Source organism: Mustela putorius, unplaced genomic scaffold (assembly GCF_011764305.1).
Source record: "Mustela putorius furo isolate JIRA1106 unplaced genomic scaffold, ASM1176430v1.1 tig00003909_pilon_pilon_pilon, whole genome shotgun sequence".
Taxonomy (NCBI): domain Eukaryota; kingdom Metazoa; phylum Chordata; class Mammalia; order Carnivora; family Mustelidae; genus Mustela; species Mustela putorius.
The window spans coordinates 41,060,941-41,088,751 of record NW_025422057.1 but is presented as its reverse complement, the minus strand read 5'-3'; the positions used below and the strand labels follow the sequence as shown (position 1 = coordinate 41,088,751).

General features: G+C 37.6%; 1 protein-coding gene and 1 pseudogene across 6 annotated transcripts in view; one reads left to right on the top strand and one right to left on the bottom strand.

The window, feature by feature from the left end:
• FRMPD2 (FERM and PDZ domain containing 2) overlaps positions 1–27,811 on the bottom strand; it is a 219,170-nt gene that overhangs the window by 17,554 nt on the left and 173,805 nt on the right. For 4 of the 6 annotated variants that reach the window (XM_013063166.2, XM_013063170.2, XM_045068704.1 and 1 more), the window contains 2 exons: positions 17,292–17,440; positions 13,619–13,709 (listed from right to left, as the gene is read on the bottom strand). In XM_013063166.2, the coding sequence (XP_012918620.1) occupies positions 13,619–13,709; positions 17,292–17,440 (240 nt within the window). The remainder of the gene's footprint in view (positions 1–13,618; positions 13,710–17,291; positions 17,441–27,811) is intronic. The other 2 variants (XM_045068705.1, XM_045068706.1) reach the window with 1 other exon arrangement.
• On the top strand, positions 26,781–27,169 carry LOC106007166 (annotated as a pseudogene).

Here is a 27,811-nt window from a genome sequence, read left to right as displayed (position 1 = left end):
GTCCCTGATCTGCTACCCCTCAAGGAAGACCAAGTTTGTGGATGGAAAGACCACATCAAAAGCCAAACAAAATTACTGAAGACAGCCACTAAGACCACAGGACTAGCAGAGCATAAAGTCACAGACACAGGAAGCAAAACTTTGCTACTGGATCATACCACTCCCAGTTCTGGGCCTCGTTCCTGAATCCTGGCTATGGCAGAAATCGCAGCATAAACTGGGTGCTAATCTGGAGCATATGCAAGCTTCCAGCCCTCTGAGGTTCTGCCACCTAGCTGGCACTCAAAAAGCCATTTCACTGCCCTATCAAGCCAGCTGTTTCAGAAGGATGAGGAATATGTTGAGACCAGTGAATTCCACAAGCATGTGCCCACTGCCACAAACCATTTGACTTAAGGTGAGCTCCTTGGACAGAAGAATGCCATGTGGACTACCATGATGTTAGATAAGGCATTCTGCGTGTCCATGGATAGCAGATTTGGTAGAAGTACTACATGGAGGGAAGGCAAATCCATATAGTATCTATTCTGAAAGAAAAGCACTTTAAAAAGCACTGTTCCTTCTGTGATAGAAGTGTAATCAACCTGTCATCAGGTATTGGCTGAACACCCCGGGAAGCGGTGTCATGTTGGGACCTCGGTTTTGAGATCTGTAGTGGGCAAACTGGACACTCAGCAGTGATCATAACAAGGTCTGCCTTGGTGACTAGAAGTTCACGTTGCTGAGTCTATTTATTCATAACTTCTATTCCCACCATCATTTCCACTTTGTTCATGAATCCATTGGGTAACGATGGGATTGGCTGAGAAAGAGACTGACTGGTATGCACAGAATGCGTCATTCTATCCACCTGATTATTAAAATTCTCTCCTTAAGTAACCTTTCAATGAACATTTACATATCACACAAATATGTTCATGGTTTTTGCCCATTCAGAGAGGTCTATCTACACATCTCTTCCTCAGATCTCCTTATAACCAACCTTCCAATCATGTTCCTTCCAAGTCACTGACCATCCAGCAAAGCCACTGGCCACAGTCCCTGGATTGGTACAGATTTGTACCTCTGCCCATTGCACCTAAGCAAAATGGACAACCAAGTATACTGCTAAAAGTTCTACCATTTGGAAATATTTCCTTTCATCACTGTCTTTCAAGGATGTCCCCTCCAAAAAGGCTATAGTGTTGCTGCTGTCTACTTATAGGTGGTGTCTCCATATGGTGCAGAACCATCTGTAAACCACATTCTAGTTGTCTCTTCCTTGGTCAACTAATTATAGGGAATTCCTCATGAGGCCACAGATGTAGACTGAAAGAGAATAGGTAATGTAAGAGGAATGGGGACCGTGGTGGGCATTTTGCCTCCTTCATCTAACTTGTTCCTGCCTTCAACGCCTGCCCAAACCCAATCTTGTATATACCACTTCAATTTGATGATGGAATGCTGCTGTGCACGCTCTACTTTCCAGTTTGATGGTCTGTGGTTAAGTGTTCAGTCTCTACAAATATGCCACAGCAAGGCAAAAACTGTTCCTTAAAACAAGAGTAGTTATACAGAGACTGGCAGGCCTTTGTTCTAAAGGCCCATGGCCTGAGCTGAGATTCACCTGTAGGGGCCTATCACAGGCTTCAAACAGTATCCCTAGCTGCCCCTGCCACCACATCCACTGGACCATATGGTCCAAGTGGCAGAGCAACTTGCACAGCAGCCTGGATGTGTTGTAGAGCTTTCTCTTATTCTGGGCCTCACTCAGAACTAGTCTTAGTAAAATGAGCTAGGGTGCACACCAAAATGAGAAATATATTGTCTCCAAAGTCCAAAGAGGTCACTTAGGCATTGTACCTCTTTGGGCTATAGGAGGGGCCGGATGCAACACCTTCTCCTCCTCCTCAGAAGGGATTATTTTGGCATTCCCCACACCACTGGACCTCTAGAACTTTCAATTAAGGTAGAATTTTCATTGGACTCATTTTCCCCACTGTGACGCATAAATGTCTTATGGATAAGTCTGGAACAAGTAGTTGCTACCTCTTATTCCCTTGATTCAATCAGCATAATGTCATCAATATAATGGACCAGTGTGATGTCTTAAGTAAGGGAAAGGTAATCAAGATCCCTGGGAACTATGACGTACAGGGCTAGAGAATGGATCTGTTCCTGAGATGGGGCAGTGGAGGTGTACTCCTGCCCTTGCCAGCTGAAAGCAAACTGCTTCTGGTGGTCTTGACTAAGAGGTATGGAGAAAAAGCACTTGCCAGATCAGTACATATACACCAGCTATCAGGGGATGTGCTAATTTTCCAAAGCAACCAAATCACATCTGGTACAACAGTTGTAGTTGGAGTCACCACCTGCTTATGTTTATAATAATCCACAGTCATTCTCCAAGATCCACTTGTTTCTTACACAGGTGAAGTAAGTGAGATGAACAGGGGTGTTATGGGAATCATCACCCTTGCATCTTTTAAATTCTTAAAAAAAACATTTTATTTATTTGTTTGATGCAGAGAAAGAGAGAGAGAGAGATCACAAGTAGGCAGAGAGGCAGGCAGAGAGAAGATGGGAAGAAGGCTCTCTTCTCAGCAGAGAGCCTGATGTGGGGCTTGATCCCAAGACCTTGAGACCATGACCCAATTTGAAGGCAGAGGGTTAACCCTCTGAGCCACCTAGGTGCCCCCACACCTTTTAAATTCTTGATGGTGGCACTAATCTCTTTGCATTCTCTCAGGAACCCATTATTGCTTTTACTTTACTCTTTTCCCAGATAGAAGATCTACATGCTTACACTTGGCCTTTATCAAGTACAGCCATAATTGGCCTCACTGCACAGGTCAGAGAACTAGTGTGGGTTTTCTGCTTGTTACTGAGTAAGTCTATTCCAATTACACATTCCATAACTGTAGAAATAACCACAGTGGCTCAAAATCTATTGGACCCACTATGAAATGGACCCAAGCTAAGCCCCAATAGACCCGTTGCTCATCTGACTTCCATAAGTGCCACTCTTACTGGTGGACCAGGGTGAGACTTTTGGTCTAATTAATGTCAGATTAATGCCAGTGTGAGTAAATACTGGCAAAGAAGACTCTTCAGTGTTTAGGGGTTTGATGTGCCCATCTTCATCAGGATCTTCCCATATGTTTCCATTCTAGTTTTCAGAATCCTATTGATTCCCAATCAATGCCTTCCTTTTAAAAGCAAATAACTTGCAAGGTGGGGAATTTATACTAAGTCAGTCATTTACAGAAGAGATGGGTTTCTTTCAGGGAAAATATGAAAACTTGTAGGCTATTTATGTGGTGCTTGGGGTAGAAATTCAAATCCCTGAGATCATCCTTTTCTTTCCCTACTTTGCCCAAGACAATTAGAAGTAACCAGCCAATCTCATTACACTTGTTAGTTTGACAAAAACATTCTAAGGTATGGAATACATAGGCATCCAGACCTTGCTTCTTGTAAGTATTTGAGAAGGAATATCCAGGGATGAGATTTTTTGTATCTCTACTGCCATTATCACACCATGGATTATCACTGCTCTCTTTATTACTAGAAATAGAGTTACTAATGCCTTTAAATTTTATCAGAGTACAAAAACGTTTCATAAAACTCTTCCTTAAGATTCTGTTCCTCTTGAATCATTCTTGGTACCAAAATTTGTTTTAGTCAGTATTCTCAGAGAAACAGAATTGGTAGGCTACACACACACACACACACGAAGACACATACACACACAGTAAGAGAGATGTATTTTAAGGAATTGGCTCACACAACTGTGGGGACTCACCAGTCTGAGATTTTCAGGGCAGAGTGTCAGGCTGGAGATCCATAAAAGAACTGATCTTGTAGTCTTGAGTCCAAAGACAATCTGGAGGCCAAATGGCTTCTTTCTTGGGGTACCTTAATCTTTTTCTTGTAAGACCTTCAACTGATTGGATGAAGCTCATCCATATTATAGAAGGTAATCTGAACTACTCAAACTTCACTGACTTAAATACATCTACAAATACCTTTACAACAACATCTAGACCAGTGTTTGACCAAATAACTGGGCAGTATGGCCTAGCCAAGTTGACACATGAGACTAAGCATCACACGAGCTAAAAATTTTAGTAGATGATTTAAGGGAGGAAGGTCTTTCTTGAAACTTGAAATTAGTTCCCTAGGAGACCAAGTGAAAGAAAGTAACGATAAAAACTACAGGGGGCAGGAAAGTACATGCAAAACTAGGGAAAGGCAAAAGCAATGAAATAAATAGGAAAAAGATGAAAGCCTTAGAAAACAGATCCAAGAGACCAGCCCTAAAAATCATAAGAAGAAAAACAGAGCAGAGAGAGGAAGAGCAATTATCAAATAACTGAAGCATCTTTCCTAAAGCTAAAGGAAGACTGAGTCTGCAGATTAAAAGGCTCTACAGGGGGCGCCTGGGTGGATCAGTGGGTTAAGTCTCTGCCTTCAGCTCAGGTCATGATCTCAGGGTTCTGGGATTGAGCCCCTCATCAGGCTCTCTGTTCAGCAGGGAGCCTGCTTCCCCCCACCTCTCTGCCTGCTTGTGATCTCTCTCTCTCTCTCTCTCTCTGTAAAATAAATAAATAAATAATCTTTTTTTAAAAAAGGGCTCCACAGATTCTAAATAAGACCAATGAAATGAAAATTGCAGAGTAATGTTCCCAAACTCCAGGAAAAAAATCAAAATGTTAAAATATTTCAGAATGAAAGAATATGTTTTTTATAGAATAAGGTCACATTACCATTGTATTTCTCACCTAAAACACTGGAAGCTGGGGGACAATGAAGTAACACTCAGAAAAACTTAAGAGAAATGGACTGGAATCCCACAATTCAAAAATCAACAAAAATACTTATTTATCAGGGTAAGAAAATAAAAAAGGGAGAGAGAGCCGCAGATAGAGTCTGAGGCAACTATATCAACTACATAGCCTGTCTCTAACCAAACAACTAATGAATGAGAACAGAGACCTCAAATTAAGGGATAATGGAAAGAAAGGGAAACAGTAGAGAGAAACAAGTTTTGTAAAATATAGTTTTATATCTATATAAAGAATGAGAATCTATCATTATGTGCTAAAATGGTTCTTGAAATAGAATATAACATATAGCACAAAAGAAAATCCTTTAATAGTCTGGAAAAGGAATATACAGAAGCACTATTACATAGTGGTTTAACATAGGTTTGAAACCTAGACCTGCCGCATTTGCAGTGCTGACTAGGGGAAAGTTAATTATTTATTTTAGATTTTTTTGTAAAGCAAAGATACTAAGAGTACCAACATCATAGGTTTGTGGTAAGGATTAAATGATTTACTACTATGAAGAACTTAGATCAGCACCAAGTACATACAAACATATTACTACTACTACTACTACTGGTGGCAGTGGTGATAGTAGCAATAGAACCAAACATACTGGGGTGCCAGGTGGCTCAGTTGGTTGGATGTCTGACTCTTGATTTTGGCTCAGATCATGATCTCCAGGTTGTGGGTCTGGGCCCCACTTGGGCTCTGCACTCTCTGGGGAGTCTGCTAGAGGTTATCTCTCTTCCTTTACCTCTGGCCCTACCCCACACACTCTTTCTCTCAAATAAATAAATCTTAAAAAACAAACAAACAGGGACGCCTGGGTGGCTCAGTTGGTTAAGCAGCTGCCTTCGGCTCAGGTCATGATCCCAGCATCCTGGGATCGAGTCCCACATCGGGCTCCTTGCTTGGCGGGGAGCCTGCTTCTCCCTCTGCCTCTGCCTGCCACTCTGTCTGCCTGTGCTTGCTCTCGCTTCTCTCTCTATGACAAATAAATAAATAAAATCTTAAAAACAAACAAACAAATATACACTAACCTCACCAAATGTATGGAGTATGGATGCTTATTAAATCTCTCCCATAGACAGTTGTATTTTTCTAGCCATTTATATATTATAATGGTAAAGTATACAAAATATTAGAAGTGTATTGAAGTCTAATTATTACACATGCACACCCATGAAGCCAATACCACAAGAGAGATAACTGAACATATTGATCACCGCTAAAATTTTCTCATGCTCTTTGGTAATCTATCCCGCTTGCTCCACACTTGCCCTCAAGGCAACCACTGATAAACTTTATGAATTACTTTGAATTTTCTAGAATTTTACAGAATTGGAGTAATACAGCATATTAGTCTGCTCATGTTGCCATAACAAAAAACAGGGGCACCTGGATGGCTCAGTGGTTAGGCCTCTGCCTTCAGCTCAGGTCATGGTCTCAGGGTCCTGGGATTGAGCCCCACATTGGGCTCTCTGCTCAGCAGGGAGCCTGCTTCCTCCTCTCTCTCTCTGCCTGCCTCGCTGCCTGCTTGTGATCTCTCTCTCTCTCTGTCAAATAAATAAATAAAAATCTTAAAACAAAACAAAAAAAACCCACAAACTGGATAGTTTAAACAACAGACATTTTCCCAGTTCTGGAGGCTACAAGCCCAAGACCTAGGCATCAGCAGGGTTACTTTCTTGTAAGGCCTCCCCTTGGCTGGAACAGGCCTGCCTTTTGTGGTGTCCTCATGTTGCCCCCACATTCCTCTGTGCCCATACATCCCTAGTGTCTTTCAAGTGTCCTAACTTCTCTTCTGACAAGAGTTTCAGGCAGATTGGATTAGGGACCTGAAGGGCCTCATTTTGTTTTAATCACCTCCTTAAAGGCCTATCTCCAAGAACAGTCACATTTTGAGGTACTAGGAGTTAAGACTTTAACAAAGGAATCTTGAAATAACACAGTTCAGTCGATAATGTACAGTACATACTCTTTTGATTGGCTTCTTTCACTCCACATCATTTTGAGATTCATCCTTGCTGCTGCCTGTATCATTAGTTTACTATTTTTTAGAGCTGAGTGTTATCCAATGAATGGGCATACCAAATTTGTTTATCCACTCTTTTGTTGATGGATACTGGGTTGTTTTCAGGTTTTTGCTTTTGCAAAGAAAACTGATATGAACATTAATATATGTGTCTATATGTAGATACATTCTTCAATTTCTCTTAGGTAAATACACAGGAGTAGAAATGCTAACTCCTGTGGTAGACACATGCTTAATATTATAAGAAATTGTTAAACTCTTCTATTGTAGCAGATGTGAAGTGTATCTTACTATAGTTTTTTGTTTTCCTAATGATTAATGACGTTGAACAGCTTTTCAATATTTGTCACCCATACATCTTCTTTGAAGCAGCCACTTAAGTCTTTTTCTCATTTATTGTTGAGTTATTTGTCCTCTTATTGAGTTGTAGAAATTCTTTATATATTCTAAATACAAGTCAGTATTTAAAATATATAGATTAGACCTGTACCCCTGGGGATAAAAATATATGTTTATAAAATAAAAAAAATAAAATATATAGATTATATATATTAGAATATATAAATATATATAAATATATTATTGTCAGATAAATGTTTTGAATGTATTTTTCTCCTAGTCTGTTGCTTGCCTTTTCATTTTCCTAACAGCATACTTTGAAGGGCAATATATATATTTTAATTTTGAAGGGTAATATATATATTTGTAGGGCAATATATAATTTTTAAAATTAAATTAAAGAAGTCTGACTTGCTTTTTTTTCTTTTATAGTTTGGGGGTTTTATGTTCTATTAAAAACAAATATTCCAAACTCAAGGACATTAAATTTTTCTCAAGTATTCTTCAGAAGTTTATGGTTTTAACTCAAATTAGGTCTATGATCTATTTTGAGTTAATTTTTGTATAAGATGTGAGGTAAGGGTATAGTTCATTTTTTAGTAGAGGAATATACAATTGTCCAGAACCATTTGTTGAAATTATCCTTACTTCATCACTCTCATCTTAAATGCAGATATTATCGTCTACATCTACATGACTGTAGGCAGCACTTAATGAGATATAAGTGTAAACATGCTCTGTAAGATGAAAAACTACTAGAAATATAAGTCACTATCATTATTAGTTAGATCTGAATGGATCCTAACCAAAAGATAAGTAACAGAAAAGTATTCATCCAGAAGTTACAGAACGTGACCTGTGGTATGTCCCCTCTCCTTTATTAGCTTTCAAAACACCTTTACCCTCAGAGCTTATTCCCTCTGCTATGAAGTAGGAATTATGGATTAATTATGTTATGGAATAACACAATTCAAATTTCAGTAATCACAATATATTAACTGAAAGGAATCCATATGATTAATATTATTATCCAATGGTCTACTTCAGAGATATTTTATGAAGATTATATAAGATTATGCATTTTAAAATGCTTTGCCAAATTGTAAAGTGTTATAGAAATGCAAGATGTTGTCTTTACACCTAAAAATCCTTGGACTACATAATGAGGCCCTTTCCTGCCTTGCACAGTAGTATAGGGCCATAAATATGACCATGCAAGCTGAAGCTATACTTAAGATCTTAATAATCAATAGGACAAATTATAATTATTCCATAATCTATTTCTTCTATAACAATTCACATTCTATCAGAATTTCACCCCCAGTGTTATTACTTTTCCTTTCTTTGCTTCAATTTCATCTTTGTTGACCAATAAACTTTTGATAATTCATTTTTATAAAATGTAATGAGGTTTTATCACTGAAAAATAAGGAGGCAATACAACTACATGCTTTGCTCTCTGTGCATGAGCTGAACAAAAGATACAGAGTGACCAACTGGAGACATATTTTAAAAGGAGTAAAAAAGAAAAAAGAAAAAAGAAGTGACATGATTATTCAGTGATCATGATGAGCATCTGTTATTTACATAGTGATTTGCAGACTGAAGAGTTAGACGTGAAGTTTGTACTTTATGCAATTCCTCTCAGTTAATATATTGTGATTACTGAAATTTGAATTATATTGTTGAGGGACTGGAGTTCTTTAAACACACTCACTGAAATTCGTGAGTACTGGAGCCATGGAGAGTGAGGACTTCATATACTTGCAATGTCCTAAGATGTGTGAATCCTCCAGTTAGTCTTCTCAGCATTTGAAAAGAGGGAAAAATTAATTATTTTTCTGGCTTTCTTCATGTGATTCCTTAAGAATCTTCTCTATTAAGTCAAGAAATGTGTGGCAAAGAAATCAAAGAAACTTTCTATGACTGTCACTTGAACAGGCTTATTTGAGATTAAATTACACAGTGACATAAGTTAGATAAATCAGTGAACTTTGAAACAGAACTCGGCTTAATAACCATTGATTTTAAGAGAAAAGCAAAAAGTTTCACATGACTTTCCCTAGTTTTAATCATTGAATTTTATTGTTCATATCTTTGCATCTCTTTTCTCTTTAGTTATTACTCTTGTTGTACCCAGAGTAAAGAGTTAACGCCATATCAAATACCCCATATTCTTAAACAAGCTTCTTAAAATACCTGGAGCCTCTTTTTTTTTTAAGATTTTTATTTTATGGGGCACCTGTGTGGCTCAGTGGGTTAAAATCTCTGCCTTTGGCTCAGGTCATGATCTCAGGGTTCCTGGAATCAAACCCTGCATTGGGCTGTCTGCTTAGCAGGGAGTCTGCTTCCCTTCCTCTCTTTCTGCCTGCCTCTCTGCCTATCAAATGAATAAATAAAATCTTTAAAAAATTTTTTTAATTTTATTTTGAGAGAGAGAGAGCACAAGCATGAAGAGCACAGGGAAAAGGACAGAGAATCTCAAGCAGACTCTGCACTGAGCTCAGAGCCTGATGTGGGGCTCAATCTCATGATCCAGAGATCAGGACCTGAGCTGAAACCAAGAATTGGACTCTTAACAACTGTGCCACCAAGGCGTGCCCCCAGAGCCTCATTTTAAAGGCTTGTTTGCATTTATTTGGTTTCTTGAGGGATAATTGCACATACAGGGATGGGAATTATACAATAGGTACTTTGATCTCTCAGAGTAGCACCAAATTGTTAACATTATCTCTTAAAATGTCTAATGCTGGTTCATTACCATGATTTCAGAAATATTCATCAATGTATTTCTGTACATTCTCCCCAGAGAAGGTAGCAAAATAAAATATTTTAATTATCTGGGAAGGTACTTATTAATTTTATAATCATAAAGTTGTTTTACATCTGGATGAACCAACTAAACATAAAGGTATTGATCCGATTATGACAGTCACTGTTCTACCATAATTTCTATCATAACCACCTTAAGTCTAGTGGGAGAAACAGGAACATAAGAAGATAATTAAAAGATAATTTGGTAAGTTGGGACGAGCAGTCACAAGATGGTATTAGGCTATTGGAAAAACAGTCAAACCTAGCTTTGAGGAAAACAAGGTCTGGCTGAGTTAGCTCTGAAAGACAGCAAGAATCACCTCAGGAAAAAAGGGAGGATGGCTGGTTCTTGCAAGAACTGTAGGTTCAAAGGCCTGGAGACAGGAGAAAGAGAAGGAATTGCAGAAACCAAAAGAAGTCTGTGAAAGAGCTGAGCCAAGAAAAGTGAAGTTTATGCCATGCTGCTAAAGCGCTTTACCACAATAATAACAGAGAGCCAAAGAAGGATTTGGAAGGGATTTGTGTTTTAGGAAAATCATTTCGGTAGCTGCTGTGAGTAAATGGGCATGGAGGCAGTGAAGAAGACAGACCAGCTGAGAGATGAAACAGGCAGATTGAATGTCAGTTAGCAGCCATGGGAACTGAGAGATGGGGCGGGGGGCGGCGCGGATTCTGGAGGTATTAAGGAAGTAGAATCAAAAGGACTTTATGACCACTTTTAAATATCGCAGGTGACTCAAAGTCTTCTCGCTTGGGCAACAGGGTGGTTATATTAAATAAGATAGAGTAGAAAGGAGAACGGTCAAGATGGAGGAGGAAAAACGGTAAAGTAACTTGGAAAATTTTTTTACTTTGAAAGAAATGTGAGGCATAGAATGACATTTCCTACCTAAGATTAAAAATGTGTTGTATTTTGTTTCTGCTCTTTGGATGGCCTGAGATAGAGAAATCCTGTGAGTAACTGGCTGTGGAGGAGAGGGGCATTAGCTTCACCCAGCACAGGAAAGCAATGTGGAGGGTCCTTAGAGACACATAAAGAGCAGCCTCTTGGGAGGGTAGACTGGCAGTTTTATTGTCCAGGAGAAAGGATATAAAGAGCCCCATCTATTGGAGAGACTGTCTTTTTTCCACTGCATATTTATTCCTGCTTTGTTAAAGATTAGTTGACCATAAAATCGAGAGTCCACATCTGGGCTCTCTACTCTGTTCCATTGGTCTATGTGTCTGGTTTTGTGCCAGAACCATGCTGTCTTGGTGATCACAGCTTTGTAGTAAAGCTTGAAACTAGTCAACGTGATGTCCCCAGTTTTGTTTTTCTTTTTCAACATTTCCTTAGCAATTCAGGGTCTCTTCTATTTCCATACAAATTTTAGGATTGTTTGCTCCAGCTCTTTGAAAAATGTCAGTGGAATTTTGATCAGAATGACATTGAAAGTATAGATTTCTCTAGGCAGTAAAGACATTTTAACAATGTTTATTCTTCTAATCCATGAGCATGGAATGGTCTTCCATCTTTTTGTGTCTTCTTCAATTTCTTTCATGAGTGTTCTGTAGTTCCTTGAGTACAGAGCCTTTACCTCTTTGGTTAGGTTTATTTCCAGGTATCTTATGGCTCTTGGTGCTAAGGTAAATGGAATTAATTCTCTAATTTCCTTTTCTGTGTTTTCATTCTTAGTGTATAAGAAAGCAACTGATTTCTGTATATTGATTTTGTATCCTGTCACATTACTGAATTGCTGTATGAATTCTAATAGTTTGGGGGTGGAGTCTCTTCAATAAATGGTCCTGGGAAAATTGACAGCTATGTGTAGAAAAATGAAACTCAACCATTCTCTTCCACCATACACAAAGATAGACTCGAAATGGATAAAAGACCTCAATGTGAGGCAGGAATCCATCAGAATCCTAGGGGAGAACATAGGCAGTAACTTCTTTGCCATAGGCCACAGCAACTTCTTTCAAGATATGTCTCCAAAGGCAAAGGAAACAAAAGCAAAAATAAACTATTGGGACTTCATCAAGATCAAAAGCTTCCGAAAAACAATCTGAGGGTTTTGAAGGGGCAGGGGGTGGGAGGTTGGGGTACCAGGTGGTGGGTATTATGGAGGGCACGGATTGCATGGAGTGCTGGGTGTGGTGCAAAAATAATGAATACTTTTATGCCGAAAATAAATAAAAAATAAATTAAAAAAAAAGATCAAAAGCTTCTCCACAGCAAAGAAAATAGACAACACAACAAAAAGGCAACCCATGGAATGGGAGAAGAGATTTGCAAATGACAGTACAGACAAAGGGCTGATATCCAGATCTATAAAGAACTCCTCAAACTCAACACAAAACACAAAACAAATAATCATGTAAAAAATGGGCAGAAGACAAGAACAGACACTTCTCCAATGAAGACATACAAATGGCTATCAGACACATGAAAAAATGTTCATCATCACTAGCCATCAGGGAGATTCAAACCAAAACCACATTGAGATACCACCTTACACCAGTTAGAATGGTCAAAATTAGCAAGACAGGAAACAACATGTGTTGGAAAAGATGTGGAGAAAGGGGAACCCTCTTACACTGTTGGTGGGAATGCAAGTTGGTGCAGCCACTTTGGAAAACAGTATGGAGATTCCTCAAGAAATTAAAAATAGAGCTTCCCTATGACCCTGCAATTGCACTACTGGGTATTTACCCCAAAGATACAGATGTAGTGAAAAGAAGGGCCATCTGTACCCCAATGTTCATAGCAGCAATGACCAAAGTGGCCAAACTGTGGAAAGAACCAAGATGCCCTTCAATGGACGAATGGATAAAGAAGATGTGGTCCATATATACTATGGAGTATTATGCCTCCATCAAAAAGGAGGAATACCCAACTTTTGTAGCAATATGGACGGGACTGGAAGAGATTCTGCTGAGTGAAATAAGTCAAGCAGAAAGAGTCAATTATCATATGGTTTCACTTATTTGTGGAGCATAAGGAATAACATGCAGAACATGGGGAGATGGGGAGGAGAAGGGAGTTGGGGGAAACTGGAGAGGGAGATGAACCATGAGAGACTGTAGACTCTGAGGAACTAATTGAGGGTTTTGGAGGAGAGAGGGGTGGGAGGTTGGGTGAGCCTGGTGGTGGGTATTATGGAGGACACATATTGCATGGAGCACTCAGTGTGGTGCATAAACAATGAACTCTGGAACACTGAAAAGAAATTTAAAAAATAAATAATTTTTTTTTTAAATGAAGAGTCCAATAGTATTTGTATGTCTAAACAAAACAGCCAAGGAAGGTGATTAAGAGTTGGGTTACCAAAAGTGACAGATGTCTCAGGCTACTAGACTTTATATTTTAGATGGTTCATGGTCTGAGAAGTAGCATGTGCATAAGGACAAGGCTGAGGGACATCTATAAATAACACTATGATAGCTACTCAAATGCCAGACTTGAAATTCAACATGTATCCTAGCATCTTGAAGAATATACCCAGGCTACCCACTGCTAGCTGCCAGAGCTCTTCATCACAGTCACAGGTCAAAACGCCTAGTACTAAAAGCCACACAACCCACTTTTTATCTTTTCCCAAATACAAACAGTAAATAATCAAAACCATTTTTAGCTTACATGGAAGAATATCCCGATATCTGTTTTTTTCTCTGTTGCGTAGATCATTCCCCGAGTTGAACGCATCAGGTAGGCTCTTACTACCTAAAGTCTTTAAAAGGTAAGAAATATAAATCATGCATTTACTATAACAAAATGAAAAAGAAAAAAATCTGCTCTTCCTCAGTGATCATGATCCTTAAACCTCTATATGGCATGACCCAATGTTAAATGTGCTGTATGATAAGTGAAGTCAGAATCCCATTAAAAAAATACTATTAAAATATCTCAAAATTGAGATATCAATCAACAAGCTGCTTGATAAGAAAATACCAATCTCCAACACGTGGGTGGCTCAGTCAGAAGCATCTGCCTTTGGCCCAGATCATGATCCCAGAGTCCTGGGATCAGGTCCCACATCAGGCTCCTTGCTAAGCTTCTCTCTCTGCCTCCCGCTCCCCCACCGCCTGTGCTCTTTCTCTCTATCTCTGACAAATAAATAAGAAATATCCTTTTTTAAAAAAAGAACAGACTAATCTCTGAACATACTCTTTCCCTTGAACTTCAATATTTTTCCTTCTCTCTCTCTCTCTCTCTCTCTCTCTCACACACACACACACACACACACACACACAAAGAACATGCACTTCTTGGGACCTATTCATTAATCTATCATTTTATAAACAAAAATAATAAAATAACAGCAAGAAAAATATATAAATATATAAACAAAAAACAGTCTCACAATTTATTCCTTGCCCCATGAAGGAATTATAGCTAGGATACTAATTAAAGAATTCTTCCATCAGGGAAATTCAAATCTAAACCACAGTGAGATACCACCTCACACAAGTTAGAGTGGCAAAAATTGACAAGACAAAAAACAACAAAAGTTGGAGAAGTTGTGGAGAAAGAGGAACCCTCCTACACTGTTGGTGGGAATGCAAGCTGGTATAGCCACTTCAGGAAACAGTGTGGAGGTTCCTCAGAAAGTTAAAAATAGAGCTACCCTATGACCCAGCAACTGCACTACTGGGTATTTACCCCAAAGATACAGACGTAGTGAAAGAAGGGGCACATGCACTCCAATGTTCATAACATCAATGTCCACAATAGCCAAACTGTGGAAGGAGCCAAGATGCCCTTCAACAGATGAACAGATAAAGAAGATGTAGTCCAAAAATAATGAATACTGTTATGCTGAAAATAAATAAATTTAATTTTTTTAAAAAAGACTTTAAATAAAAATAATTAAGTTAATAATAATAATAATTTATAAAGAAGATATAGTCCATAAATACAATGGAATATTACTCAGCAGTCAGAAAGGATGAATGCCCACCATTTGCATTGGCATGGATGGAACTGGGGGGGAGTGAAGTAAGTCAAGCAGAGAAAGTCCATCATCATATGATTTCACTTCTTTGTGGAACATAAGGAATAGCCTGGAGGACATTAGGAGAAGGAAGGGAAAATGAATGAGGTGAAATCAGAGGGGGAAATGAACCATGAGAGACTATGGACTCCAGGAAACAAACGGAAGGTTTTAGAGGCAAGAGGTGTGGGGTATTAAAGAGGGCATGGATTTCATGGAGCACTGGGTGTTATATGCAAACAATGAATCATGGAACACTACATCAAAAACTAATGATGTACTGTATGGTGACTAACATAACATAATAAAAAATACATGCATACATACATACATACATACATACATAAAAGAATTCTTCCTTTCAAAAAATTTAATTACCAGTATACATTTACTGAACATTTAGTACATACCCAGCACTTCTCTAGATATTGGAATAAAAAGATGAGTCTGAAAATGACCCCATCTTTAAGGAGCTCTCAGACCAGTCAGAGGAGTGATCAATGCCACAAGATGCTGATGACTGCCATCAGAATTTAGTCATATGAAAGTCTGTGTGTGTGGAAGGAAAGGAGAGCAGAGGTGAGCAGGTTATCTCTCCAGGCAGAAAGGACAGGAATAAAGGCATGGGGCAAACATCTCCTCTTGGGCAAATAAAGTAAATACGTGGTAACAAGAGCAGAGAGAACATAATCTAGCCCAGAGGGAAACTAAAACTACCCAGGAAGGCCTTGTTTCAAATACAAAAGAAGTAGAGATGTATCCAGTTCTACTCTATTAGAGTATTTGCGGATAAAGCCTGAGAATCTGTACTTTTCAAAAGCTCTTCAGTAACTCTTGGCACCACCAGTCTTTAAATAAATGTTGGCAACTACTGGCATGGCAAATGAGAAGCTAGTGAAGGTTTTAAGCAGTAGGATAATAGATCAGATTTTTACCTTTCTTATCTTTATGCAAACCAATTATAAAATTAACTTGGAAAAATATCTATAGGAAAAGCAGAACAATTCTGTAAAAGAAGAGTACTAAGGGAAGATTAGTGTTAACAAATAATAAAAGATAACATAGCTACACTAATTAAAAGAGTTTGGTACTAGTACATGAATAAATCAATAGAAGAAATCCAAGAATAAATTAAAATTTACAGAGAACTTCAGTATATAAAAAAGTGGCCTTTTATATCACTGAAGCACAATTTCAAGAGGATCTGGGGACAACAGGATAGCTATCTAATGCTGGGTTGCTACCAAATACCTTAAATTCTAGCTGGATCAAAGATTTATACATTTAAAAACTCAAAAAATATTAGAAAAAGACATCAAGTAATTATTATGATCCTAGAGTAAAACAGGCCATCTAAAGGATACAGAATACCCTGAAGTTCCAAAAGATTGTCGTATCTGACCACTAAAAATTAGCTATTTCTTCTAACTAAATGTGTATGTGTGTACATGCACACTTCTGTGTAGCACAAACAAGGGGGAAATTTTACCACATACAGCACATACAAAAGAGACAATTTCTTCATTATATAAAATCACTAATCAATAAGAAAAAGAATAAACAGAAAATTGGGCAAAGAATAGGAACTAACATTTCACCAAAATATATATATATAAAAGGCTTAAAAACATATGGAAAGCTATTCCCTTGTTCTCAAATAAGTGTCAATATAAATCTACACGAAGTCATTTGTCAATATAAGAGATAAGCAAAAATCAAAAATTTGACAGCACAAAATACTGGTTGTGTTTCCAGTAACTTATTATAAGAATACTTATACATAAGCACAAGCATATAAAGAGGGGTAATTGCTATTCATAAAGAACAAAGACTAGAACAATCTGTGTTCATCACAGGGGACTAATCAAAGAAACGAAGGTCTTTATCTATATAATTAACTACATTATGCAAGACTTAAAAATAATGAGATAAAAAAATAAGACAGATCTATATGTACCAATAATATTTTTGGAAATTATTTCCTATGTGAGATATTTTTCTTAAAAAAAAAAGGAAAGAAAAGGTAGAATAATTAGTAAAGGCCAATAGTTTTCCAGAAATTTGCATGACAAACCTAATAGTGGAAAGGAGGCCTAGGAACTCAAGAGAGGAAAAACAAAGACTTTATCCATTTTATAACCTTTTATGATATTTAACTTACTTTATTTTGCTATATAAACCCAGTACTTTAAAAATAGACTTAATATTTGAAAACAAAAAGTACTCAAGCTAAAAGAAAAGATAAAAAAAGGAAAAAAAACCCTCTATTAGTAATATGGAAAATCACATTTAGACGTTTGTTAAGACCAAAATATTTACCATAAATTCCTGGAGGATTTCATATTCTGCTACTTTTTTCTTAAGCATTTTAAAACAATCCTTGATGATTGATTGCTCATGAAAATTGAATAATAATGGTCGAACCTGAGCCAACTGAGCTAGCTCCCTTTCAGAAACAATTCGTATACCTAAGAAAAAGAAAAATTCACATTTTTAAGTTACTCATACGCATATGAAGGGAGATTTTATTTTGTTGTGTTTTCTCTTAAGTGAAGACACAGACACTTAAAGATTATTGGAAATTTATTTTTCCAGAAGTGAAGAGCTTATTACTTTGAAAGAAAGAACTCTTGTTTCAGAAAAATCATGATCATGTACCTTGAAATTACACAAAACTCCCTATTTTTAGAAAAAAATGTTAAGTGCTATAAATATAAAAGATGCTATAGACTGAGAACTGTTCTGCTTTATAGTGTGAATTAAGTATATGAACTGACAATTATGCTAAGGCAAGCATATACAAACATGACTTGGATGGGAAAAGGTGAGAAATTTTGCCCTCCTTCAGACCAAGTATTTGAAAGTCTCTGCAGTCTGAAACGAGAAGATGTGGAAAGTCTAACATACGTCCTACTCTAAAACAGATCAAGTACACATATGCACATACAGACACACACACAACACAAATACACACATACCCGCCAAGGACAGAGAGGTTCTATATAATTAATAAGACTAAATATATATATATATATATATATATATATATAACATGCAATATAATTATAGATAATAAGTATTTTTATATACATTATATAGTTATACATGTATAACCAAAAATAACAGAAGCAAATACATGCTATTTAATAGTACACATGGAGGTTTTTTATTTTAATGATGATTTTCTAGGCCATGTTGACAGTCTAGATTTCAAATATCTGCAATTTTGCAGATCATGTTCACTGACCAAAATGCAATAAATCTACGGTGGGTTAAAGCCTCTGCCTTCAGCTCAGGTCATGATCCCAGGGTCCTGGGATTGAGCCCTGCAGTGGGCTCTCTGCTCAGCGGGAAGCCTGCTTCTCTTCCTCTCTCTCTCTGCCTGCCCTTCTGCCTACTTGTGATCTCTGTCTGTTAAACAAATAAATAAATAAATAAACATCTTTTTAAAAATGCAATAAATCTAGAAGTCAATACTAAAAGAATATCTTTTCAATTTCAGGATTTTGAGGTAATGTGCTCAAGTGAAGCCAGTTCTCCAAATCTCTTTCCAAAGCCAACTAATATGAACAAAATTCAAGTTAATACTAGCAAAAAATATTATAAAAAAGCAATTCCACAAAAGAGTGGGCATACAAAAGAGGTTTCTAAAAATATGCATAGCCTTATAAAACCCTTCTTGTCTTGGAAACTTACTCAACCAAAAGCTCTCTATAGGGGTGGGAGTAAGGGACTGTTGGTTGGGAAAGACAGTCATAGAAATCCTAAAATTTCTCACAAATATCTCTAACCTTAGTATGAGAGGAGGCCTAGGAAGCCCAGAGGGGGGAATAAAATTCCATGAGAGTACAAGCCATTTTGATCATCACTGATTCCCAGAAGGAAAATCCTTAGAGCTTCCCACATATTCCAGCCTTGCTGGAACAGAAGCTGAGAGCAGGGAAGGAGGAGGGGAATGAAAAGGTAGAATGACAGTAATGGACACTGTTGTTGCCCCCCCACAACACTGATTCTACCCTAATGGTTAGTAGAGCCATGTGTGATCATTCCACAATAATTCCCTTGCCAGTAAATAATTCAGCGACATGTAGGTGATTCGAGCCAATGGGAAGTAAGGATAAGTTTATTCAAAGCTCATGGGCAAAAGAAGCAAGCTTCTCTCTCATCTCTATCAACTGTCCAGACATAAGTCCGGAAGTATAACTATGGCCCTGATTATTACTATAAGCCCCACGTGACATAAAAGGAATGAACTGAATACAAAAAAACAAAAAACAAAAAACACACAAAAAAACCTATGCTCTAAATGACATCACTGAGCAATTTGATCATATTGAATGTGGAATACTGCCTACCTCTATACTTCCATTATGGGAGAAAGTATATTTCTTTATCATTAACATCATTTTCATTTGGTTTCTTTTTATTGCGGCCTGGTCCAAGAATTCCAATGAAGGTGAATAGGTCAGGCTTCAGCTGAAGATCATGGCAATCATTACAGGAAGGGATTTTTGAAGAAAGGCGATTTACAGAAAGGGATTTTATCTAGCTATCTAGTGCTGACACCATTGGACAGGTCAAAAGAACAGGAGCTTCCCCTCATCAAGGTCCAAAAATAACACCACAAAATGGTCTGCCACAAGAAGAGCTAGCTTTGCTGTAATGAGGAATCTGGGGGAGTTGGACACCACTGCTGTCATCTTTAGCTCCTAGATGACACTACTTTAACAATCACAGAGGAATCAGAAAGCCACCACTATGAGTGCTGGCTCATCATGTACCACCTTAGTTAGAATGAGATGCTAAGAATGCCATGTCTGTTGTGGTTTGGACCAGCAGCCTAGACGCTTCTCTTCATGTCTCAGTCTTGGCTAAGTGCATACAACTGGCCAAACCCATACTAATGGCCAGGATTTCTGGGAAATGTAATTTTTAGTATTCTTGCCTGGACCATAAAGGAAGACACACTGGGAGGAGAATGTGATCAATGTTGAGTAAACTAGTCTATAACACCTGCAACATGACTCATCTATACCCATTCAGTTTTCTTCTCTTTTCCCCCAACCCTTCTGCACACTTGTCATTATCCTCTCAGGCAAAATCTAGCCCTCAAAGTGTTTATAATGGAAGATAACTAACCAAACCAAATCAAATAGAATGGGAATCAACAAGAATTCACCCATGCCAGGGTACCTGGGTGGCTCAGTCAGTTAAGCATCTGCCTTTGGCTCAGGTCACGATCCCAGGGTTTTGGGATCAAGTCCCACATCGGGCTCCTAGCTTAGGCAGGAGCCTGCTTCTCCCTCTGTCTGCCACTCCTCTTGCTTGTGTGCTCACATGCGCTCTCTCTCTCTCGGTAAAATAAATAAGTAAAATCTTTAAAAAGAAAAGAATTCATGCTGAAACAGCAAAATCAAAGAGATGAAGAACTATACATGTTAGTGAACAAGATGGAAATAAAACACAAGATGAAGGAAAAAATGAGTAATGCAATATGATATGCAAAAACATTTCAATCCATTCTGAATGGAACATAACCTACATTGTAGATCTATTGTCTGTAGGAGGAAGTAATAAGAATATAAATTATTTTATTGTTTTTATAGGCTCCACACCCAGGCTGGAGCCCAATGTGGGGCTTGAACTCAGGACCCTGAGATCAAGACCTGAGTTGAGATCAAGAGTCAGATGTTTAAGCGATGAGCTATCCAGGTACCCCTTAAACAAACTATTTTTTTAAAAAAGAAGGTTCCATAACCATGGAGCCCAACACAGAGCTTGAACTCAGGACCCTGAGGTCAATACCTGAGTTGAGATCAAAAGTCAGATGCATTACTGACTGAGCCACCCAGGCACCCTCAGAATATAAATTATTTTAAATGAGATTAAAAGTAAAAGAAAAAACCAGAATGACCTCTTACATGAGGTTTTTAGAGTAGTCAAATCCATAGATACAGAAAGTATAATGCACTTGTCAGAGGCTGGGGAGAGGGAGAATGGGGAGTTAGTATTTAATGGGTACAGAGCTTAGTTGAGGAAGAGGAAGAAGTTCTGGAGATGGATGGTGGTGTTGGTTGCACAACAATAAAAGTGTAGTTAATACCACTGAACTGTACACTGAAAAATGGTGAAAGATGGTAAATGTTATGTTCTGTATATTTTACCACAATTTTTAAAAATGTCATTAAAAACCGAGATTCTTATCCAGAGACCAACTGCTATTAAAAGATTAGATTCTCTTTGCTGTGCAAAAGCTTTTGATCTTGATGAAATCCCAGTAGTTCATTTTTTCCCTTGCTTCCCTTGCCTTTTGCGTTGTTCCTAGGAAGATGTTGCTGCGGCAGAGGTCGAAGAGGTTGCTGCCCGTGTTCTCCTCAAGGACTAGTGTCCAGAATCTATAAAGAACTTAGCAAACTCAACACCCAAAGAACAAATAATCCAATCAAGAAATGGGCAGAAGACATGAACAGACATTTCTGCAAAGAAGACATCCAGATGGCGAACAGACACATGAAAAAGTGCTCCATATCACTCGGCATCAGGGAAATACAAATCAAAACCACAATGAGATATCACCTCACACCAGTCAGAATGGCTAAAATCAACAAATCAGGAAATGACAGATGCTGGCGAGGATGCGGAGAAAGGGGAACCCTCCTACACTGTTGGTGGGAATGCAAGCTGGTGCAGCCACTCTGGAAAACAGCATGGAGGTTCCTCAAAATGTTGAAAATAGAACTGCCCTATGACCCAGCAATTGCACTATTGGGTATTTACCCTAAAGATACAAATGTAGTGATCCAAAGGGACACATGCACCCGAATGTTTATAGCAGCAATGTCCACAATAGCCAAACTATGGAAAGAACCTAGATGTCCATCAACAGATGAATGGATCAAGAAGATGTGGTATATATACACAATGGAATACTATGCAGCCATCAAAAGAAATGAAATCTTGCCATTTGCAACAACATGGATGGAACTAGAGCGTATCATGCTTAGCGAAATAAGTCAAGCAGAGAAAGACAACTATCATATGATCTCCCTGATATGAGGAAGTGGTGATGCAACATGGAGGCTTAAGTGGGTAGAAGAAGAATAAATGAAACAAGATGGGATTGGGAGGGAGACAAACCATAAGTGACTCTTAATCTCACAAAACAAACTGAGGGTTGCCAGGGGGAGGGGGTTTGGGAGAAGGGGGTGGGATTATGGACATTGGGGAGGGTATGTGATTTGGTGAGTGCTGTGAAGTGTGTAAACCTGGTGATTCACAGACCTGTACCCCTGGGGATAAAAATATATGTTTATAAAAAATAAAAAATTTAAAAAAAAAATATTAGATTCTCCTCAGCTCATGAGACAATTGTCAACAGCAACCAGAACCGTGAATTTTCTTGCTCACACCTCTCTCTTAATAAAGCAAAGACAAAGTTTCCCAAAAGATTCCAAGAAACCTTTACTTGAATTTCAGGCACGTTGGGTATCAGAACTATTTTTTAAATAAAAATTTTTAAAAAAATAGAATGAGGTGAAAAATAAGTTTTTAGACTTAAGAAAATAAAGGTCAAAAATACGTGATTATAGAATTAGTAATTAAATCAAAGACTACAAGAAATAAAGTAGACAGCTGAAAATGAGCTTATTCATAGGACAAAGATGTGTACATAAATTAATGAAGAGGAGAGAAGATGAAACCCCCCCCCCAAAAAAAGAGGGTCGCCTGGGTGGCTCAGTGGGTTAAGCTGCTGCCTTTGGCTCAGGTCATGATCTCAGGGTTCTGGGATCGAGCCCCACATCAGGCTCTCTGCTCATCAGGGAGCCTGCTTCTCCCTCTGTCTGCCTGCCTCTATGCCTACTTGTGATCTCTTGTCTGTCAAATAAGAAAATAAAATCTTAAAAACAAAAACAAAAACAAAAGATAGCATATGTAAGGGCCTCATTAGAAGTTCAGAAGAAAAACTTAAGATAGGATGAGGAACTCAAGAAATCTTCCCTCATGATACAAGTTTGGAGAGGGAAGCAGCAGCTTCTGTAGGAAAGGTACAATGCCTCATTCAGTTCCTTTTTCTCTGTCTCTCCTAAGGATCAAACGCATAAGCTGGGAAAGGGGCAGCAAACCCTATTATCCACAAAGCACAGGTTAAGACACAATAACATTGGGAATTAGGAGGGGAGAAATCATCCTCTGCTCAGCCTATAACATATCCTCTACCCTAAAGAAAGGACAGGTAATTAAGGGCACCATCTCAAGAACCAAGTAGACCTGCCCCTGCCTACAACTGATACTGAACAAGGACAAGAAAGAATGTACTCCCACCCCCGACTTGTTAGCAAGTAGCATAATTACAAATAAGAGCACTCTATTGCTGGGGAATAAACAAGGTCAGGGACAGGATCCTTCTCTGAGGTGCAGGTGTAATGGGGAGATTTAAGCAAAGGGTAGACATTGAAATAAAAACTGTGGTATTTTCCATTCTATGCACAAGGTAACAATACAGGAATTTGAAGCTGGTGATACACTAAAAGTAAGAACAGCAACATTAAAACCCAAACCCTGCTCAAGTCCTAACTAAATAGATTCAACTCATCAGACTGATGAGTTGACTGCCTACAAAATGAAGAGGTATGTCTATTCTTATTTACCTCAGGCTCAAAACACAAGACACCCAGATTTCAATGAAGAAATTATATGCACACTAAAAAGCAAGTAAAAGGGGGAAAAAAGGTCAAGCGATAAAGCAATAAAAAGAACCAGACAGAGATATGACATAAATGTTAAAACTATCAGACAATAGAGTTGAGGGTCCAAATTCAACACCCCAAAAAACAGATAATCAAGTCAAAAAATGGGCAGAATACATGAGCAGACACTTCTACAAAGAAGACATACAAATGGCTAACAGACACATGAAAAAGTATTCATCCTCATTAGCCATAAGGGAAATTCAAATCAAAACCACAGTGAGATACCACCTCACACCAGTTAGAATGGCAAAAATTGACAAGACAAGAAACAACAAATGTTGGAGAAGTTATGGAGAAAGGGAACCCCCTTATACTGTTGGTGGAAAGGAAAATCGGTGCAGCCACTTTGAAAAGTGTGGAGTTCCCCCCCCCAAAAATTAAAAATACAGCTACCCTATGACCCAGCAATTGCACTTCTGGGTATTTACCCCAAAGATAGAGATGTAGTGAAAAGAAGGGGCACATGCACCCCAATGTTTATAGCCACAATGTCCACAATAGCCAAACTGTGGAAGGAGCCAAGATGCCCTTCAACAGATGTATGGATAAAGAAGATGTGGTCCATAGATACAATGGTTATAATGGATAGATACAATACATAGATACAATGGAATATTTATTACTCAGCCAGCAGAAAAGCCATCAAATCAAAAATTTGAATATCCAAATTTCCATCAACATGGATGCTGAGTGAAATTAAGTGAAGCAGAGAAAGTCAATTATCATATGGTTTCACTTATTTGTGGAACATAAGGAATAGCATGGAGGACATTAGGAGAAGGAAGGGGAAAATGAATGGAGAGAAATTGGAGTGGAAGATGAACCATGAGAGACTCTGGACTCTGGAAAACAAACAGAGGGTTTTAGAAGGGAGGGAGGTAGGGGGGTGGGTTAGACTGGTGATGGGTATTAAGGAGGGCATGGATTACATGGAGCACTGGGTATTATATGTAAACAATGAATCATGGAACACTACATCAAAAACTAATGATGTACTCTATGGTGACTAACATAACATAATAAAAAAATCTATCAGACAATTTTAAATAACTAAGATCAAAGCTAAAGGCTTCAGTGGAAAAGTGGACAACATGCATAAACAAATGGGAAATTTCATCAGAGATAAGGAAACCACAAAAATCCATGCAGAAATCCTAAAAATGAAAAACATTAAAATAGAAATAAAGAATGCTATCAATGGGCTTATCTATAGGCTTGATACAGAAAAGAAAAGGAATCCACAAACTTAAAAATAGGTCAATAGGCATTACTCAAACTGAAAGAGAAAAAGAGTCAGGGAAGGCACAGAAAACAAATACTGAGAGCTCATTAACAGCACACCTGCACCATAAGAAATGTTCAAGGAAAATCTTCAGGCGGAAAGAATATATCAAAGAACAGGAAGCTAGATCTTCACACAGAAATAAAGAGTTCTAAATATTCCATAAATGTAGCTAAGTATAAAATTCATTTTTTCCCTTTATTTTCACTTCTCTGGAGGGTAACTGGCTACCTAAAACAAAAGCAGTATATATGTATTTCATGATTATTGTTATGTAAAAATAAAATGTTTTCTTGTTATGTAAAATTAAAATGTTTGACAATAATCACACAAAAATGGATGGGAGAAATTAGGGAGACACTATTGGACGGTCCTTATACGACACGTGAAGTGATATAATGTTACTTGAAGATAGAAAAAACAGACTGTGAGAAATTAAAGATGTATATTATAAATCCTAGGGTGACCAAAAGAACATTTTTATTTTTATTTTTTTAAGAGAACATTTTTAAAAGAGGTATAATTAATAAGCCAATTGGGAAAATAAAATGTAATTACAAAATAATCCAAAAGAAGTAAAAAAAACAAAAGGAAAAAAGATAAAGAAATATAAACTGAAAACAATTAGCATGATGATAGAGTTAAAAGATGGTAGATATAAACACAAGCAGTCTATATATACCCTAATTTAAAAAAAAAAAAAAAAAAAAAAAAAAAAACAGAAATTGGGAGATTGGGTGAAAAAGCAAGACCCAACCAGGCAATGCCCACAAGAAACCACTTTATATACAAAAATGTAGGCAAGTTAAAAGTAAAGGGATGAAAAAATACATACAATGGGAGCACAAATAAAAGAAGCTGGTGTGGCTACATTAATAGTAGAAAATATGCCAACAACAAAGTAGACTTCAGACCAAGAACATTACCAAGATTAAAAAGGTCATTACTGGAAAAAGGGGAATGAATAAGGGAAATGAGGAGAACTTTTAGAGCAATAAAACTATTCCATTTGACACTATAATGGTGGACACCTGTCATTACACATCTGTCCCAACCCACAGAATTTACAACACCAGTAGTGAACCCTAATGTAAATTATGGATTCCGGGTGATAATATGTCAATGTAGATTCATCAGTTGTCACAAATATACCACTCTTTTGTGGGGAATACTGATGGTGGGGAGACTACGCATATGTGAAGGCAGTGAAGATATGGGAAATCTCTGTCCCCTCTGCTTAATTTTGCTGCAAACTTAAAACTTCTCTAAAAATTAAACCTATTTTTAAAAAAATAATTACTAATGATAAAGGGATCAATCACAGAGAAGACATAACAATGCTAAATGTGTATGCACTTAAAAGAATTCCAAAATACATGAAGTAAGAACTGACAGTCCTAAAATTAGAAAGAAAATTCACAATTATAACTGAAGACTTCACTCACAAATCAAATGGAACGAGTACACAGAAATTCGGGAAGGACAGAAAAAAACTGAACAACTTGATTTAACTGAACTTTATCAAACATTCTGTCCTACAACATTATAAAAATTCTTCTCAGCTGCACATGGAACCTTCACTAGATAGACCATATTCTAGGTCAAAAATCGTATTTTAACAAATTAAAAAGAATTAATATAAATTAAGCCCTTGGACCATACTGAGATTAAACTAAAAATCAATGACATATCTGGGTAATCTTCAAATATTAAGAAAGGCCAAAGCAGAGTTGCAAGCGGGCAAGCAGAAGGCAGTTGGAATGAGAGAATGGAGCAATGCCTAAATCAAAGGAACTTATTTCTTCAAACTCTTCTGGCAGCATTTCTGACAGTGAGGTTGACAAAAAGTTAAAGGGGAAAAAGCAAGTTACTCCAGAAAAACCTGTGAAGAACCAAAAGGCTGGTGAAATTTCAAGAGCCCTGCCATCCTCTAAGCAGATCCACAGTAGCAGAGATGATAACATATTCCAGATTGGAAAAATGAGGTATGTCAGTGTTTGGGACTTTAAAGGGAAAGTCCTAATGATATTAGAGAATATTGGATGGATGCAGAAGACGAAATGAAACGTGGAAGAAAAGGTAATTCTTTGAATCCCAAGCAATGGAGCCAGCTGAAGGAACAGATTTCCGACATTGATAACAGTACAAAAACCAAAAACCTGTAAAATTAAAGCCATATGAAACCTGTATTGTCCTATTGTTTTAATCTGTCTTTTTACATTGGCTTTTGTTTTCTAAACGTTCTTTCCCAAGCTATTGTGTATTTGGATTGCAGAACAATTTGTAAGATGAATACTTTTCTTTTACGTGCATTATTAAAAGTGTTGAGTGAAGCTAATTGTCAACTTTACTAAGGAGGATTGCTTTGTGCCTGCCACTTAGTGCAAATAAAATCAAGTAATAAAAAAAAGAGAGGGAGAGGGAAAGTTCAAAGTGTATTTCTACATAACCTATGGATCAAAGAAGTCGCAAGAGAAATTAGAGAATACTTAAAAAAAATACAGAACTTAGAATAGATTTATGTTTATCAAAAAAATAGCAGGAAGTACAGAGGGTTCCCATATATCCCCTGCTATAGTTCCCCCTATTATTGACATTTTGTATGAGAATAGTACATTTGTTAGAGTTAACAAACCAATATTAATATGTTATTATTAACTGAAGTCCATATTTCATTCAGATTTTCTTAGGTTTTCCTTAATAGCCTTTTACTGTTCCAGGATCCCATCTAGGAGTCCTTACTGCCTTTAGCTCTCATGTCTCCTCAGGCTCCCCTTGGCTGTGAAGCTTTCTCAGACTTTCCCTGT